At 47.1% G+C, this 18,914-nt stretch overlaps 1 protein-coding gene across 4 annotated transcripts in view; it reads right to left on the reverse strand.

Moving 5' to 3' along the window:
- NRP2 (neuropilin 2) overlaps window positions 1–18,914 on the reverse strand; it is a 114,364-nt gene that overhangs the window by 66,766 nt on the left and 28,684 nt on the right. For all 4 annotated transcript variants that reach the window (XM_045560138.1, XM_045560140.1, XM_045560139.1 and 1 more), the window contains exons 3-7: window positions 13,794–13,975; window positions 7,965–8,195; window positions 6,752–6,907; window positions 4,911–5,080; window positions 2,931–3,086 (exon numbers count right to left, since the gene is read on the reverse strand). In XM_045560138.1, coding sequence (XP_045416094.1) covers window positions 2,931–3,086; window positions 4,911–5,080; window positions 6,752–6,907; window positions 7,965–8,195; window positions 13,794–13,975 — 895 coding nt within the window. The remainder of the gene's footprint in view (window positions 1–2,930; window positions 3,087–4,910; window positions 5,081–6,751; window positions 6,908–7,964; window positions 8,196–13,793; window positions 13,976–18,914) is intronic.

The raw sequence follows: 18,914 nt of genomic DNA on the forward strand, positions 1-18,914 counted from the left end.
TCTCATAGGCAACCTCATGATTACCTGTTGGATGGAAAGAAACTAAGAAGAGGCTGCTCACTGTGTGGGAAAAGCTGGGAAAGAGTTCCTTAGTTTTCCTCACCTCCTGGCAGCAAGAGGAAGTCATTCCTCCATAGGCCTTGCCTCAGCCCAGCCTGGGTCCAAACTGTAAACAGTGTTTTGCAAAGACACAGGACAGCCACCCCCCACCACCCTGAGTGCTCATTAATCTTGCTTTTCTCCGATTTCCCCAATTCCCTGGTCTTTGGTACACTGCATTGGTGTTGACAGTGACCAGGGAATTGAAATCAAGTTCCCACATTTCTGCCCCAAATGCCACAATCCCCACTTCCCTCCCTGCGCACTGGGAAGGCGTTTGCACACCTTCCCCCTGCACCACCACAGAGCAGAGCAGGCTGCTGCCTTCATCTCTGCTTTGCTGTTCCACTAGGTGCTGTTGTTTGAAATTTCACTTTCAAGCCCACCACTGAGCACTAGCTAGCTTGGCACAGTGCCCGTCATCCAACGGCTACAAAGAAACTCAGTGGTAGCACCCGGTGTGGACGAAACCTCTCCCCCAACTGCCCCCAAGTTCCCTCCTCACCCCACCTGCCCCTTGTGGCATCAAATCAAACTGCAGCAGACTTGACAAATCTATTTGGCACGGTTCACTCGACTATTTCAACCCCAACGGCCCAGAGAGCTGCAGTGACGCACCATGCACCGGGTGGAATCTGCACATTAACTACAGATATCTGGGAAAAGGATCGGCTCATGAACAGGCATCCAGATCACCCCTGCAGGGGAGATGAGGAAGGCCCCCAGCTGCCCACCACACCCGCACTGGGGCAAGGGAGCCTGGGCAGCGAGGCAGTGCCTAATTGGCAGGCTTTCCATTCTCTTGTCTGCTTCTAAGTACCCAAAGGATGAATTTCTAATGGGGAGAAAAAGGGCTTTTCCTCTGCCCCAGATTCCTTTATTTGGGCAGGACTGATTCACTCAAATACAAACAAAACCCCAAGTTACCCCTTGGCTACTGGGGAAAGAAATTTAGCCAAGGGTCGGAAGAGGAGGCAAAAGAGAAAGAGAAAGAGAAAGAGAAAGAGAGAGAGAGAAAGAGAGAGAGAATATCCACTATGAAAAAGTTGAGAAGAATGACTCTGAAGACCAGAAAGCTAAATTCAATTCTCAGGAATATCTTCCCCGCAGAATGAATACCAGGGATAAAGCCAGGGAGGACAGCATTCTATCAAAATGTGCAGTGCTAAGGTATTTCCAAAAGCAGATTTACTACAAATGGTGTTTTAAATGGCATCCCAGTCCATCTGTGTGCTTTTAAAATCAGCTTATGCTATAGTATCCCCCTGGCCAGTGCTGCTTAGTCATTGTGCCTGGACAAGGAGACAGTCAGGTGAGCCTCCTTCCTCTCCCCTGGGACCTGCCTCGCCTGCTAGCAGAGCTTCTGGGAGCTACCAGATTCTTCTGAAATGGGTCGGGTGTGATGAAGTTGGCCCCCGGCGCGCCCAGCATCCAGTGCCCGTGGGGCTTGCCATTTGGCAATTCTTCCTGAGACCGAGTCAATGGGAGGCCAGACTTGACCCAATACATCAAGGTGGGATGTATTTTGATTGCTAAGTGCTTCTCTTTCTTTTTTGGGGAAATGGAGTAATTTTGTGTGTGTGTGTGTGTGTGTGTGTGTGTGTGTGTGTGTGTGTGTGTGAGAGAGAGAGAGAGAGAGAGAGAGAGAGAGAGAGATACCTGGTAACATCTAAAAGCATGATTTTCAGATGAATGGTGCCATGTTACTATGGCGATTTTGATTTTTAAAAAACCCACTCCCTTAAAAACCCACATTTCCCAAGGGAGACTGCCAACATTATAGTTGAGGATTTTCTAGGTCCAAGCCTTCCAGCTGCACCAGCAAAAGCAAACTACCTTGGGGCAGTGACAGAGGCTGAGGAGGTTCCCCTTGTGAAGATCTTTGGCCTCTCTAGGCTTGTCCACATGCACCCCATTTTGATAACTCCCACCCCAACACACCAGGGCCTGGTGGAGCTGCAGCACCACAGAGGAGAGACCCTCCTCCCTCCCTATTTTTCTTCTAGGGAAGGATGAGCAGCCTCTGGGAATCCTGGCATCACGCTCCCCTGCCAGACCTGAGAGCCAGCCCCGCTCCCCCATCTGCAGGGGCCACTTCGGCCTGTGCTCCCATCACAGACCCACCCCCCTCCTGCCCAGGCGAGACCCCCATACGCTGAGTGTGCCGCGCCAACCCAGAATGCCATGTGTCTTAGGAAAGCCGAGTGCCAGACATTCATCCATATGTATACAACAAAAGCCCCGCGTCACCCACGCGGACCACACCTCTGGGAGCGTGCACACCGCAGCCCCAGCCGAGAGAATTCAATGCCTCGCTGCGAAGCATGAATGCCCGTTCAGATCCCATCCCCGACAAACCGAATTTCTCCTCGTTATTTATTGTTGTCTTTTCTTCTCTGGGACATTGTGATTCCCTCTCAGGGTTTGTGCCCTTTCATTTCCAGAACTCCTAACTAACTCCTGAACTGTAGTTTCATGTGGTTTTGTGATTGTTAACCCAGCATGTGGAAGGGACTCAGGCCATAAATGCTCAGTGAATCCTGTGTGGGGCGACATGGGCAGGGAATGCATTTTCTCCTTCATTTGAAGTCAGAGAACACCCTGCAAGCTCTCTCCCTGCTAGGCAGGATGCAGCAGCAGCCAGGCTGTCCGAGAAATGGTGTTTTCCAATCACTTTAGCTTAAGAAAGAAGATTTCAGGCCCAGTATGTCCCTTCCTCCATCAATTATTTGAGCCTCACTACACAGGCCCTCTCCCCTGCGTGGGGCTGGCTTGAAGCTCCTCTTGTCCCAGGAACCGGCCCAGCCTTTGCGGTGGGGACCCGGGTTTACCTTGTGGTTTTTGCCATGCCGGTACACCATCCAGTCTTCGCCATTAGTACTGACTTCCAGCTTGTAGGATTTGACATAGTAGCCGTTCTGCGTCTCCCTGGAAATCGCTCCCTGCGTGGCAATGGCCGTGAGGATGGTTAGGAAGCGCAGGTCCACCTGGGGAGGAAGAGAGGCCAGGAGTAAGGGACCACCCCTCCCCACACAGGGCAGTGTCTTGCTTTTCCTTCAAAGAACACAATCGTTAGACTTGCTCCCCTCCCGTGTCTGTGATTCACTGAGATGTATTTGTAATTAGTGTAAGTCTGCAATTTCATTGGCTAGTTAAACTCAACTTATCTGACACTAAATCAGACATCTTGAAAATGTAACTTGATTTTTTTTCTTTTCTCTGCAAATCTGAACAGACAGTATTCAGTTTTTCTTAGAATAATCATTGAACATCTAGAACTACCATCTCACCTTAGTAAACTATGGCCTGCCTTGGATCATGAAAGCAGATGGTGTTTTAAAGGAACAGGCTAAATGAATCCACCCCACTCCAGTCCAATTCAACTCAATTCAATTCAATCCAATTCACTTATAATGCCCTAGCTGCAAAAGTCACAGCTCATAGCTGTCTCCCCTCCCCACCCCCTTGTTCCATTGTGTATTTAGTCACTCAGGTCACTAAGGGGTCAAAGGGCATGCAGAGTCTGCCCAAGCAATTAGGCTTATGCACCAAGTCCTGACCTTTTGCTCTGCGAGGAGGACGGCCAACATTTTGAGGGACCTCCTCTCCCACAACACCAAAGTCATCTGGAAATTGCTGGATGTCATTCCTTTGCTGGCCATGGTGTTTCTTAACGGCAATCTCCATGTGATCAAAATTTCGTGAGCACACATTGGTAAAATTCAACTCAGCAAGCACTTATTGGCTACTTAATATATGCTCAACATTATCAAACATTTGAATAAGTATGCAACGCCGTCTGTGTGTATGAGAAACAGGTGGATGCTGACAGGAGAAAGTATATGATTAAGGACCAAAAAATGGAATGCCAATTTAAAGGAAAACTTTCTGGAGGCTTTGCAGGATGAGAAAGATTTCTGGAGAGGCAGAGAGGAGAGACCGTGACAAATGGCCTTAGGGTTGTGCTGTTAGAACCCCTGTGGACTCTCTGGAGTTTCTAAGTGGTCTTTCTCCCTTTCCTGTTGCCTGCTCTGCAACGCCCTTCTTAGAGCAGAGGTCACTGTGTCGCATCAGAGCCAGGACAAGCTTGTCAATGGGTCACAAGGCTGTCTTTCGTGTGTCGTAAAAGCAGCATTGCTCCAGTATGGAGCTAGCAGCGTGCTCTGCCCCTGTTTACTTCTTTCCAGGGGATGAGGACGGAACCAGTCTGCAGTGTGGGAAGATTACTCAACATGGGCTGCAAGTCTTACTCGGAAAGAAAGCAAACAATAGTCTGAAAAGATGCTGCAGCGCATTCCCGGTAGTGACATTTTCTCATGTGCTCTTCTGATAGCTATGTGCAAAACCTTCCTGGCAGGACTCTCCAGTAGCAAAGATCAGGGGAAGCTGCCACACTCAGCCAGCCCCTCAACAAACTTGCGTTTAGGAAAACGCCCCCACCCCAGTCTATGATGCCTCTCTGTGCCAAGAATGAGGAAGATGTGAACTGCTTACAGAATGTTCCTTGGGTGTCTATGGTGATAGGGCACACACCATCCTAGCTAAGCAACTTCTCCCAGGCCTGGTCATCTCCACGAGGGCAGGGACAGGGTCCCTCTTACTCATCAGTGTACCCCAGCGTGTAGCCCAGGCCCTGGCACAGTCTATTTGTGCCTGGCATACATATTTGTTCAGATGAATGAATGAATGGAGTTCTCAAGTATGCTGTGTTTATTTTCTTTGTGTCTTTTATCTCCTCTATCTGAGGAGCTACCTCCCTGCCCCACCAGTACGTACACACTCTGCACACTCTCTGGTATCTGAGCAAGTACCTGGAGATACTCCTTGTTGGAATCCAAGTTGGGGGTCCAGGCATTGTCATCACCATGGAGCCGGCTTTGTTGAGGGGTCCACCTCCGATCGGAGTAGCTAGATGAGGCACTGATCTGTTCATTAGCAATCCGGCCGGACTCCATTCCCAGAGGGACATTGCATTGGAAGTCTGGGGAATGCAGATGCGGAAGGGCAGAGTTAGGCCTCTCAACCTCAAGCCCCTGGGACTCTCCAAACACTGCTCCCTTCTGGGGACAAGTCCTTACAGGCACGCCCTCATCTTAAAGACCCTAATTATATGCTCTCGTTTTAAAAACAACTACACCAAGTCATGGAGCTTGACAACCCCTCTGGGTCTGAAAGAAACTAAATTGGACCTATAAGAAATCAGGCTGTGGATAAATAAGAATCATCATACAAATTAAAAATACAATCTAAAGCAGAACTGTTACTGCTGCAGGCTACAGATGCTCACGGACGCCAGATGCACCATGATTGCAAGACAGGTAAACGGGAGAGAAACTCGTGGCAATTTGGGTGGGCTGCTGCATCGTGGGAAGCCTGCTTTATTAATAAACACCCAGGAGGCACTTTTGCTTTCTTCTTTCACTCAGCTGTCTCGTGAGTTCTGGCATAGAAGACAGACATTACAAAGCATAAATACCTGTCTTTGGGAGACCTCTCTATAAGCACATTCATGTCACTTTATGTTCCTCTGTGCCACCTGTCTGGGCAAATAGACCCAGAAGTCACTCACTCTGGCCTCAAGCCATCAGTTAAATTGCTGTCCTTCCCGTGGATGCCGTAGACATTGATCAATATTTGTGTGTGTTTGTCTGTGTGTGTGATTTGGACCAGTGATCTCTTTCAGGCATCGAACCTATTCTTTAGCTCTGTGACTGCACTGGCCATTTGCATGGCCTGGTACCATCTGCCCAGTCTTCATGAGCTCTTTGATGGTTTTAACCCGCAACAAAACCCAGAGACTTTCCTGCAGGCCAGGCTGCCATGTCTGTTACGTGGTGAGCTGTCTACAACCATGGCAGGATTTCCTCGGCTCTAATCATTGTTAAAGTGCTTCTTTAGTTCTTAGTGTTATTGTTTGGGTTCCTAAGTGGAAATGGCAGCACATCTGAAGCACATGTCCAAGAGCAGCTGACTTGAAGACAGAGCCCGGGGTTGAAAGACTGATGGCCTAGACCGCAAGCTCCATGACAGCTAGGGTCAGAGTGACAGTTTATAAGGCTTTGCCCAGTGCCTGGCATACCGCAGAAGCTGCAAAAACTGTCTTTATTGGGAGTATGAAGGGAAAGTCCCAGCAGTTGTAGCAGTCTAGCCAGGGAAACTCTACCTAGGGCCAGAGATGCTTAATGTCAAAAAAGATATATAAAGAGAAATTTAAAATGGCTCAGTTTTGAGACAATAACCCCAGATTTAGAGAGGGGGGAAAATGGCCCCAGACTCAAAAAATGTTAGCATAAGAGGGACCCTGTACAGATCATTTTAACTAACTTCCCTTTCATTCATAGATGAGGAAACTGAGACATGAGATGGTCCCATGACTTTCCCCGGGAATAACTAATTCTCGGTATACACACACACACACACATTTTTTCTTTAAAGAAATGAGCACCCAGATTGACCCCTGTTCTTTTCTCATTAACCCCTGCCTGGCAAGAGGATGCAGCTCCCATTCCCTGAACCCCAGCACGAAATTTGCCAGCACAAATTTCGTGATGTTCCCATCTCCTTCTCTCGGAGAGGTCAGATTCCCTTCACCTGTGCACCCTCACAGCCCTGATGCAAGGACAGGACAGAAGTTCCCAACTGGCCCACTCACTCTCTAGCGGCTCTTGATGGACCAGGTAGTAACGTGCAGAGAAGCCATCTTTGGCCACAGCCATGTCCGTGTGAAAGGTCAGGGAGAGGATCCCTGTCGATGAACGGAGTTCAGAGGGCGTTTTGGTTCCACAGTACTTGCCAATCAGGGGGCCCACTGGACATGCAGGACAAAGAGAGGTCAGCGGAAATGAAAATGTCAAACGTGGTTTTCAACACATTCGCCCTTCCCACCACCGCAAGTCATTCAATGGAGCATCGCTCTGTATGCCTTGGCATAAAAACCATAGACCCAAAGAAAGGTTTTAAGAATAAAGTCTCGTATTTTTCCTGTACATTTAAAAGTACTTTTACTTTTTAATGAGAAAATACAAGCCACTTTTGCTGGCTTCACTCTGTTGTCACAGCCCTGGGAGACAGGCTGGAAAGGTATCATTGCAATACCTGCTCTACAGAAGAAGAAATTGAGGTTTGGAGAAATCATGTGACTTTCTTGTTCACACTGCTTAACTCAAGTTTTCTGACTAAGTCTTAGGAGACTTAAGTCTTAAGGGACTTCTCACTGAGGGAGCCACCAAGTCTCCCTTACATTGGAAAATATGTAGAATGACTACAAAACTGAAAGACTTGTTTCCTCTCAGACACTAATACCGACCATACTCGAGATTTATGTTGGTCTTCATCTGAGAAGTACAGGTCCCTTTTGGCCTTGGGTGATGCACCTTTTCAACATCTATGACTATATTAATAATAATGATGATAGCAGCTAACTTATACAGATAAGACACAGACAGGTTAAGTAACTTGTCCAAGGTTGCACGGTGGAGCCAAGAAGCAGAGCCAAGACTCGAGCCCAGTCTGGCTCTGGAGTCCTTGCATTTGGTCCTAGGGCTTGGCCACTGAGTCACTTTCTGTCCTGACAACTTGGAGTGGAAAAGAACATCACCTCTAGGCTTTCTCATCCTCTCCAAAGTACCTATTAGTCCGTAGTATCCTATCCTTTTCCAAAGAAATATGTCCAAGAAAGTAGGCTGCCTTTCTGTAATTTCCCTCTAAGCATACTTGGTGAGGGAAAAAAAGAGAAAATCATCGTGGGTTGCACAAGAACTCTAAGGAGCTTTGAATTCTTTGTTCTACCTTTTTATCATCACTAAAGCGATCAGTAGGGAAAGGCCTAGCCGCTGAGGAGCACCTCACGACGCGTCGTCACTCACCATTTGGAATGCCATCCCAGATGTCCAGCCAGTCGTACTTGCAGTCCCCCTCGCCCACCTGCAAAGGGTCATGCTCCAGGTCGAAGGTCAGGAACTGCAGGATGATCTCCATCTTGGGCTTGGCCAGGATGGTAAAGGTGCAGTCCAAGTTGTGTGGATACTTCTCGGGAAACCCAGGGGATTCGATCGTCCCGTTGGGGCTTGTGAAGTTTTTTGAACAATCTTCAGAGCCTGCACGTAAAAGAGAACCGTAGCATAAAGAAGAAGATGCCTTTCTTTGCTGCCTCTGTCACATGGGTTATTTAAATGTTTGGGCCCAAATCTCCCTACCCACAAGGTTTTTGTTTCCACTGGAGTGGCTCTTGAAGCAACATGCTCTTCACATGCACATTTCAAGCCCTCCAGCCAGTCCCTCTTTAGGACAGAAATTAGGGGGGCACAACTGGCTTGCTCTGCATATTAGAGTGAGAGGAGCAATTGAGGAATTGGGGGTTGGGGGTCGAGAGAAGGGGGCGTGTGTGAGAGAGAGAGAGAGAAAGAGAGAGAGAGAGTGAGAGAGAGGGAGATTCTCTTGAAAAGAGGAACAGAGTCTTCTTTCTCAATTACTCAGCTGCTCGTTCCAGAAATGTAAGTTATTTCAATCCTTAAGGAAGGCTTGCTGATTGCCAGCAGGGAAAACAATGTTACCCCTTATTTACTGCTGACCTCCACACTAGCCCCCATTGTACCACAGCCAACTAAGTGCCGCCTTTTCCCTGCAAGATCCAAGGTGCCTCAGGGGAGGGGCAAAGGGGAGCTCGGGTCTCATTCATGTCATGACTATATTAAAACGAGCTGCTCTGTAGTGGTCGGACAATTAACAATCGATGTTTTTAGCTGGTGGATCACAGCGGGGCGTCGGGGATGTTAAAGGCCGCTCCGGCAGCAAGTTTGGAAAAATGCAGCAGTGCACTGACATTTGGAAGGCTTCTGGTTCCTTTGTGGTGAGGATGGCCTTGTTTCTCTCCTGAGCTCTTGTGTCTGTTTTCTTGGGACGCATGGAGGCGTCCTGATTAAGTGCGGCACAGATTCGCATCCTGGGGTAAGCTTGGACGGCAGCAGGAGCTCGTAAGGGGATTAGAGCCACCCTATCTCCTGATGCCTCCAGGTGGAGTCACATGAACCCAGCCATCACTGGCCAGGGCAGCAGCACTGAAGGGTCCCGGGACCCAGACCCACGGACCCACGCAGATGCGTAGAGCAAGAACTGAGGCAAGTTAACTTGGTGGATGCAAATGCTGGACATTTAGAACTGACTTCATTCACTGCGTTCGGATTTTTAAATAAGAAAAGGAAGCAGGATTTACGAGCAAGATAATAGAAACTCTAAGCACGAAGGAAAAAACACCCCACAGAAATACTTGATAAACCAGGTGTTTACTGGCAGGAAGTGTCCTCTGGGGATCGCACTGAAATATAACTAGGTGATGTCAATACGCAGATCTTAGCCCGCAGCGATGTCTTTATCCACGACTCCTGTAGCGGGCCCCATCGCGAGTCTCTTTATTGACGGCTGCTTTCTGGAAAGCAGCGAAATGTCTGACTTGGAAAAGGTGCCATGCAAATAAGTGGGCGTGGGGGTTTACAACTTTCTTTATCGCCAGACGGGAAACTCCAGCATCTCCTACCTGAACATCCATCACCTCCTTGTTTCTGCCTTGCGCTGTGCCTGGGCAGCATGGGGACCCGGGACACATGAGGGCAAGTGCTAACCTTTCCATGGGTTCTTTGGTGGCTCTGAGCACTGCGCTCTGCACCCGGTCCTTCAGAGGCATGGCAGTGGCAGGGCTGGCCCAGAGTGAGGGTTGAGCTGGAGCTGCCTCCCAGCTTTGTTTACCATCGGGCTGCAAACTCCTGAGGGCCTCCTCAATGGCCCGGCATGATGCAATTCAGCAAAGCCAGGCCAGCTGGCAGGTCTTCAGGGGGCCAAGAGGAATTTTGAAAAGGTTAGAGTTTATGGCTGCTGTGCAGCCTTCTTCATGTGGGCCACTTAGCTGAGCCTTGCACACAGCTGGGAGGAAATTAACTCTCTATTCACAACATGCTTGAGAGCTAGAAAGGGCATCCTGACATTCCTCTTAGAGTCTACGCTATTGTCACTCCCTTAGAAGGCAAGGAGAAGCCCCACCCCCAGCAGTAGGGAATTTGTGGTGGAATTTTTCTTTGGTCCCTCTCATAGGTGGGGCACAAGCGCTTCCATGATGGACATCCAGCGCATCTGAGAGAGACCTGGAGAATGTGAGAGTCTACAGTATCCACAGTTTCCAGGGCTCTGAGCATTCAACTGGAAAGAAATTTTCAACTGTAGGTTCTTAAGGCAAAAAAAAAAAGTATCCATTTCTGATATATGGCTATAAATGAATATATCCTCTGGCTTAGTTTGAATGAGGTGGGAAAACTTTCATCTAGTTTTATCTTTTTTTATGTAGAAAAATCAAACCTGTCTATTAAAATCATGTGTTTTTGTCTAATTTCACCATTTCACTGTGTGCAGCATGGTCAAAGCATCAGAAAGGCAACTGAATATCAAATGCTGAGAAGAGATCTCAGAAAAGGAGATAAAAGTAGACTCTTGGAAATATCTACCTAATCCAACATCTTTTTCTGCAATGTGTTAAAAGGATTAAAGTTTTAAAAAGTAACTCAGGCAACAAATAGGCAAGTCCACTCAATGCTAAGATTGTCCATAGAAGCTGGAGATTTTGGTTACAGTGAATGATTTCATACCAAAGGACTCTGGTATGAAAACTGCCCACTCTGTGTTTTTCCACTGTGAATTTCATAATAACTGCAAGTGGAAGAAGAATCTATACATACGAAGATATTTAAAACATGGCAGATTTCTGCAAAGCTGAGCTTTCCTTGATCACAGAAGGTGAATTCAGTTCCTTAATTCAGGGAGTAGAGGTAGTGGGTGCTCCAGGTTTTCCCTACCTGTGAATGACCCCAGAAATTTCAGTTTCAGAAATGTCACTGGGCAAACAGGAAGAAAACCTGATCTTGAACTTTGGTCAAAGGAGCATCAGGGGAAAAAACAACAACAACAACAACACACACACACACACATATATTTTCCACTGATTTTGTTTCTGATGTTACTTTTTTAAGCTTAAAAATTCCTTTTTCTGTTCTGCTCAGGATTTGGTGATTATTGAGATCTTTTAAGTTTGTGAGTTGTTTGGGCTTACCCTTTGACATGTGGACAGTCTAGTAGCTCATAGAATCTTTTATGAACCGTTTCACTTAGGGCAGACATGAACCTTCTCCCGCAGCCACACGCACCTGGCCAGCACCCACACCATGGCTTCCTCGGCGCAGCCCTGCCAGGACAGTGTGCTGTCGAAGGCTTCCAGAGCCCTCTGTATGGCTATTTGCGTATCTGTGTTTACAATTTCCTCCTTCTTCCTCTTTATGAATCCGACTAGCAAACATAGCTGTGTTTGTTTGGATTTCTTCAGCATGTCCACCCACTTCTTTCATGTTCTGCGAATGACGTAGACTTTGTGTATTTTCTCTCAGGACTCCAACAATGGAAGTAAGGGTATAGGACACGACACCTGCAAGAACGCTCATCTTTTTAAACTTCTCAGTTTTGAATTTTGCAGCCCCACACATTTCTGTGTTTTATATGCGTTTGACTTCTGTGCTGAGTGTTGTTCTTCGGGATGGGTGCGACGGCAGGCGTGAGTGGCCCTGAGAAGGCTGCTGGGCTCTCACTTTCTCTTGTGTTCCCGGGAGTGAGGTTGTTGTTGGCAGGGCTGTCTCTCACTATGGCAATCCCTTCTACGGGCAACCCTGATCCTTAACCCAGGAAGCCCCGTTTCTCCAAGCCCAAGCCACCCAGCTTCCTTGATGAGCACCATTGTCTCCAGACAGTCCCCAGACTTGCTGTCTCGTTCCAAATCTTTCTTCAGCATGTCCTCAAGACAGCAATGCTGAATTATGCTACCCTCTTGTATGTTTCATCTTTTAATAGCCTTCTATCCTTCTTTCAAATTTGCATAATGGATAGAGTGAACATTCACCTTTTCTGTGGCCTTCTGGAGACTGTGGCATGTGCATTGTGAAATACTAAGCATGGAGGTGTGAGACCACAGATGAGCTCTAATGGCTCTGCTCACCCTTGCTCTGACGTCCCTGGGCCAGCTCCCTGGAAGATCTTGCTGGAAGCTGTTTTCCTTTCATGCTCAGCACAGTGGAATTGAGTGACAACTTTAGCACTAGGGACCTTGCTACCTGATAGATTCTTCAGAGCTGCTCAACTGCTTCCTCATTTTCATAACCACAGCACGTCAATTGTACCTTTACTTAGCACTTACTCATTCTGCCTCATAGTAGAGTTTTCCTTTCAGTTTACATACACATTCATCCAGCAACATCGACTGTGCTTCTGCCTGTGCTGAGGGATTACACACCTGTCTCTCCAACTAGGAGACGGCAAACACCCTGTTTTATTCCTTTCTCTTTTATTGTCCCCACTGCTGGGCGGCAGAGGATGTTCCATCAGTGCCGGTAGCATTGACCCGAAGCTTGCACGGGGCTCAAGGGAACGTGCATCAAGCTATTCGGGGGCCTCACACCAGCCCGAGCCACTGGACGCACAGACTGTCAGTCCCTGTGACCTCACCGTGGTCAGGAGCATGAAAACCCGAGGCAGACGGACCTTCCTGGGACTTGTACCCTGTGACAGCTCGGACTCCCGCTCTGGCACAACACAGTTCCCTCGCCCCACCCCTGCGTCTGATGCCACGTTCTTGTTCTCAGGCAGACAAATCCGACAAATATTTAGACAGAGTGGATATAAAAAGTGCTTTCAGCAGCTACCACTTCCTTTCAAGAACTGTTTAGTGAAAAAGAAAATATATATGAATAGTTCCCCTCACACTGAACTCGACAGGCGCTGAGTCTGGGGCCTCTCGATGACAGGCTGACAGCCTCCCCTTGAACCAGACTCCATCCGTGAGTTGTAAAACTTGGACTGCTGGAGAGTGGAGACACGCACTCGTGGATGGAGCCTTGGAGGCGGGGAGAGGGGTGGGGGGAGGGGAGAACTGGAGGCCACGCCTCCCTTAGCCTGGAGATAAGGTGCCCCATGCATGGGAGAGGAGGAATAAATGTCTGCTGTACCCAGTTATGGAAACACGCGCTCACCCATGTTCTCTGGGACTAAAGTTATCTAAGGCGGACCTAATGGAAATCAAGCAGTCAACTTAACACACGTGCAGTGTTCCATGCCCCTTTGTCTGCTATCTTTCTCATTGCTTTTCAGGGCGTCAGTTTCATTGGAAAGCTGGGGTTGAATGGGTAGAAGTAGTAATATGGCTCGCCAAGGGGAATTTCTAGGAGCCTTATTTTAAGAGTTATGGTGTGACCTCATTTGGAGGGTCATGGTGAGATCTTTAGAGACTCTAAACAATGAAAAGATTATGTCCTCAGTCCCATGTAATTCCAAATAAAGGCAACATTAAACCATGAAGTAAATGGTGGGAAGTTCAACTGAGTTTTGCTTTTTCCCATGAAGATTATTTTGATTTTTAAAAACGCACAAAAATTAGATTCTTTCAAAAAGTGTTTTTCTGTTTATTTGGTGCCCCCACTCTGGCCCCTCCAGTTGGATGATAACCTGAACTGGCTCTTCTTGGGGTGTCTCCAGACTCACCCTGAACCTCTCACCATGCTCCCACTGGATGAAACTGTAACCCTTACCACCTGTCCCAACCCACTGGGCTGCTGTCCGCCCGTCTTCTCTACCATGCCCAGCTCCCAGCCCCTGCCTGGGGTGACACTGACCTGTCTTGAAGATCTCGTAGCGCAGGGAGAAGCCTGCTCCCTGCCGGGCGTAGTCGGACGTGAACTTGATGTAGAGCATGGAGCCCGAGGAGATGATGGTGGGCGGGGCGATGTTCCCACAGTGCTTGCCCAGGAGGTCTGCAGATTCACTGTCCCCATCCCGAATCTCAATGAAGTCATACCTGGGTGGGGATGGCACAGACAAGAAAAGATCACTACAAGGACATGAGACAGACCATTGTCTCGCTCCCACTCATGTCTCTCTCCATTCATTTACACAATTCAGGTGTTTCAGACAGATAAATAAAGGGCACTTATGTCTGCTTGCATAGACTGGCAAACAGAGACACAGGAAGTTGCTGTGCTTTGTTAAAGCCAGAGAGTGAATGAGCTGGAAGGTCTTATCTCCTGCCCACGTAAGAGCAGTAGCCTCATTCTCAAAACAGACATTTTTTTCCCCTCTGGTAGCACCATTTTCATTTCCATTATGATCTCTCAGAATCTCAGTCTCTCCTTCTTGCTCTGTGTCATTGCAAGCTGCTTAACCCCTTTGAGCATCAACTTCTTCATCTGTAGGGCAAGGATCGGAATATCCACTCCAGAGGCTGGGAAGGAGATGGAATGTAAACATGTAGGGGGCTAGGTACTGTGCCAGCCCCACTGGGGATGTTTCAGAGATGCTGTTTATTTTCCTGTCTCCCTCTCATCCCCTGTTTCAATTTTTTCCTGGGTCATCCTCTCCTTAATTGTTCGTGACAAAGGCTCCCCATCACCTCCTTCCCTGAGATCACTCTGCGAAGTTCACATCAGCAGCGTCTAGTCAATGCACGTTTTTAAAAGGAATCAGCATCATGTTAGATAAAGCAATAAAAACCTTCCTCCAAAAGCAGGGGGTGAGTCCCTAGGGACCCAGTGTCTACGCACACACAACTATTAGCTCAGCAAGAGGCGGAGCGGGCTGCCCTCCCTGAGCTGAGGCCTGTGCTCACTTTAAGCAGAGTCAGACTGGCTGGGGGTGGGGGAAAGACACCTCCAAGACATCCTTGGCTAGGTTCATGGGACGGCGCACACATAGTGCACCACTTTATCTTGACAGACACACATTTTTCAGCTTCGGTATGTGCTCTGGCAATCCTCACGGTGCTGTGTTTGTGCTCCCTTTCTGGGCTCCCAGTTAATACTCCTGTCACAACTGCTTAGGTGGGAAACTTCCTTTCCACCAGCTCCCTTCAAATTGCTGGCCACTGTACCATTATTTACTGAAACCATCCATCTCCCTCTCCCTCCCTCTCTGTTTATTTAGTTTGTATCAACCTGTTAAAGCAACACATAAGAAATCTCTTCTTTGTGGGTAAAGAAAGGGTTGGGAAGGCCCCCTTCTCTGGGATGTGCCAGCTGGCTCATGTCATTCCCAGGGTTTGGGGGCGCTGGCTGCCTGCACAAGGGGCTGGTGTGAGCTGCAGAGGCCTCAGTTCAGCCCCCGGGAGCCATATTGCTCAGCCACTTCCAAATTGTAGAGCTGCAAAGAAAGTATACGAGAAAGAATGGACCAGGATTAGTTCATACTTAGACCCCACAGGCTGGACTCCTACAGTCGAAAGAACCGCTGAAGCTGGTTTAGAGTCTGGAGAAGTTAAGATAGCAGTTTTCCCCTGGGAGCTCTGGAGAGATGGCCACAGATTGAGAAGCCTGTGGGGGTGGGGGAATCTGTTTAGGTCTGTGATTTCAGCACAGGAGATGGTGCTGACTTTGAAAACATGCTTCTTCACTTCTAAAAAAAAGTGCTTAGTTCATTCTCAGGGGAAACTCCCCAGACCTTCTGGAAAACCCCTCCTCGCTATTTCTACACTGAGGCAGGCGCTGCCGGACAGTCCCGTGCCACTGAGCGATGGTGACGCCCTAGCAGTGTAGGCAAAGGTCTCGAGGCTGCCACCTGTGTTCATTAATCACACGACACTGCGCTCACCTGCACTGGGAAACGCGGGCCCTGGGCCCAGGAGTTGCAATCCCAGAAGCAGAGCTGGGTTTGGATCCCAGCTTGGCCACTTTTCAGTTGGGCGTCCTCAGGCAAGTTATTGAAACTTTCCGAGCCTCAGAAATGGGTAAGATGAAAGTAAAATAGGGATATTAGAACTTTTCTCCTGGGATTTTTGTGAGATTTAAACGACTGAATCTAGTCGATACAAAGTGTTAGTACACAGTCTGCACTCGGTGCGTGCTTAATAAATGTGAACTGCGATTTCTTGTGTTCTCACCCATTTCAGAGGCGAGGGGGACGAGGCGTAGAGCAGAAGTGACTTTCTCTAAGAGAGCAAAGGTGCAGAATAAGTGGGAATGAAAAGCTATTCAAACATTTTGGAAGGCATTTTGGCAAAATGTGACAACAGTTAATATGCACATAGCCTTTAATCCAGCAATCCTACTGCTAGGACTTTTTCCTAAGCAAATTATCACACAATTGTGCAAAGATATATATGCATCTTTGTGCATATGTTTTAAAAAAGCATATGAAAAGTGGGAAGATGCTGTGTTTATAAATAGCATCATGTTTGAAAGTCCAACCGTAGAGGGTGGGCAAATCAATTTTGGTATACTTAGAAAATGGACTATTCTGTTGCTATAGTAAATAGTGCTGCAGGTCTAGATTTTTTGTTTTTACTTGAAAAATGCTCATGATAGACTATTAATTTAAAAAAGTAAATCTTTTAAAAGTATGTTGAATATATGTATACATTTCCTTGCATAAGCATGCAGAAAAAAGTCTGAAAGATTACATATTAAAATACTAACGGTGGCAAGATATATGGGTGATACCATAATTGGTCATTTTTACTTTCTTTTTTGTTCCCTTCTATTATCTGAATTGTTTATGAGGAGCCCACATTTCTTTAATAAGCCAAAAATACATAAAGTTGCTTGTATTAGGAATTTTTTTTCAAAGTACAAGAACTGAGAAAAATAATCCAGCTCTCATGATTTAGCAGATAAAGAAATAAATTCATCACCACCATCATCCTCATCATCACCCGGCTCACAGAACTGGAGTGAGGACAAACTAAGACACAGTATGTCAGAACACCTAGGGTAGGGCCAAGGACATGGCCTATACTCAATAAATAATTAAAAAAAAATTTTTTTTGAAGACCACCAGAGAGTTCTAGTCTTTGTGTTACCCGTTTCTCTGGGACTGACAAAGAGAGGCCCTGACATCCCACTGGCTTGTTCTTCAGAAGTGGGAGGTTTTATCGGGTTGCCTAATCACCCATAGAGTAATTTAGAGGATTAACAGAATCAGTGATGAATCTACCCACCAAATGCCACAGTGACAAGCCTGCCTCAATTTACTCAGCGGAGATCCTTTTTTGTAATGCGGCCAGCAACAAATACATCCTTACGTATCTACATACATATCTACAGAAGGGATGCATTTTTGAAAAAGGGCCATATAATTCAATCATGTCATAAATTTTCTCTCTGAGCTTGTTAGGTAAAGGACCCGTCTGGTGAATCCTTTTGCGAAGCAAATAATCAGCTTTTACTTGAACTTCTTCGGAAAACCGGGTTTTCCTGTAAGGTCTGCTTGAGGGGGAGGCGACTCAGTTACAGTTTCGTGGCTGAGCCCCCTGGTTTGGTTCTGCCCTGTGGACAAGCCCCACCTAACCACATGGTCTTCTGGCTGGGCTTTTTACATAAAGGGCACACTCCAAATGACATGCTGACTTCACACAGAATGTCTCATTTACCTCCTGTGTGACTGACTCATTTGGGGAAATTTTTTGTTATTAGGGATTTGCTACAGCTGGAGTAAATCTCCTTAGAAATTTCAGTGTTGTCAGGTTCATTCGTGAAGAGTTCGGCAGAGGCTTAGGAAGTTTGTGGCCTTGGAATAAATACGGCTTTGCATCTAGCAGCTGATGTCCAGTGTTTGTTTGGCAAAGGAATCTGGGGTACAAACTCAGAGCTTACCCCCTCGATAGTCAAGGGGGGTGACTTGAAAAGCTGCTCCTCTTAGAACATATCACTGATTCTCCGGAAGGCAACATAAACCATATTAACTATAGTGTTTGCATTTCATTATTCATAATCTCTCTTAAATGAAAAAATTCCTTTCAAGGCTTTAACACTACCTTTTATTATTTTATTTATTTTTTTCCTGAGCTGAAGTAGCCATCTCTACTCCCGGTTCTTTTTTTCTCCCTAAAATGGTTCCCCAAGTGCCTTTTGACTTTTCTCCTCACGGATTCTGACATCTGCCTGTCGAGCATTTGTCTAGAGAATGCTTTCTCGCCTTTCTTTCTCAACTTCAAAGTCTTACATTTCTCTCCCCAAACCCACATGTAGGGCTTGGGAATCTTGATGGTAGAATTAATTTTAAGAGTCCACGGGAGAGATATGAAAAAGCAACAATCTCATCTCTTCCTCTCATCACTAGGCAAACATGGAAAGCAGCTTTCCGGTTTCCACAACTCTATCCATGCCTGACACTTCCCAGCAGGACACTAAAGGTTGGGTCGCCCAGTGGAACCGGTGCTGGAAGATTCACCAAGCTGGGGCCCTTCTCCCAAGGCGGGATGACGTCTAGCTACTGTCAGAGTCTACCTTTAGGATGCATCATAGAACCACTTGTGAAGGGCTTTCCATATCAAAGAGTATTTAGGTCCTCTAAGTAAGAATACTATGTCCATTCTATGGGATTTGGGTCTACACATCAGAACATCTGTGCTCAAGTCCTGAAGTCATAACCTTTGCCAACCAGGCAATGCCTCCTCTCACACTGCTTGGATCATAAAACATTTGAGACTTTTTATATATGGCATGTGCTTTCCAACCCCTGGGCCTTTGCACTTGCTCTTTCCTCCGCTTGCAATGCTCTTGCTTAGTTTTGTCCATGGCTGGCTGTTTCTCATCCTTCAGGCCTAAGTGCCAGTGTCACCTCCTCAGAGGAGCCTGCCCTGACCACCCTATTTCAGATAGCATGCCCTTGCCATCCTCTACTTCCTTTATAGCTATTATTACAATCTGGAAAGGTCTTGTCAACATACTTATTTGTTTATGATCTATCTCCTGCTCTAGGCAGTAGGCACCATGAGAGCAAGGGTTGTCTTTTCACTGCTGAATTTA

This window comes from Lemur catta, chromosome 8 (assembly GCF_020740605.2).
Source record: "Lemur catta isolate mLemCat1 chromosome 8, mLemCat1.pri, whole genome shotgun sequence".
NCBI classification, from domain to species: domain Eukaryota; kingdom Metazoa; phylum Chordata; class Mammalia; order Primates; family Lemuridae; genus Lemur; species Lemur catta.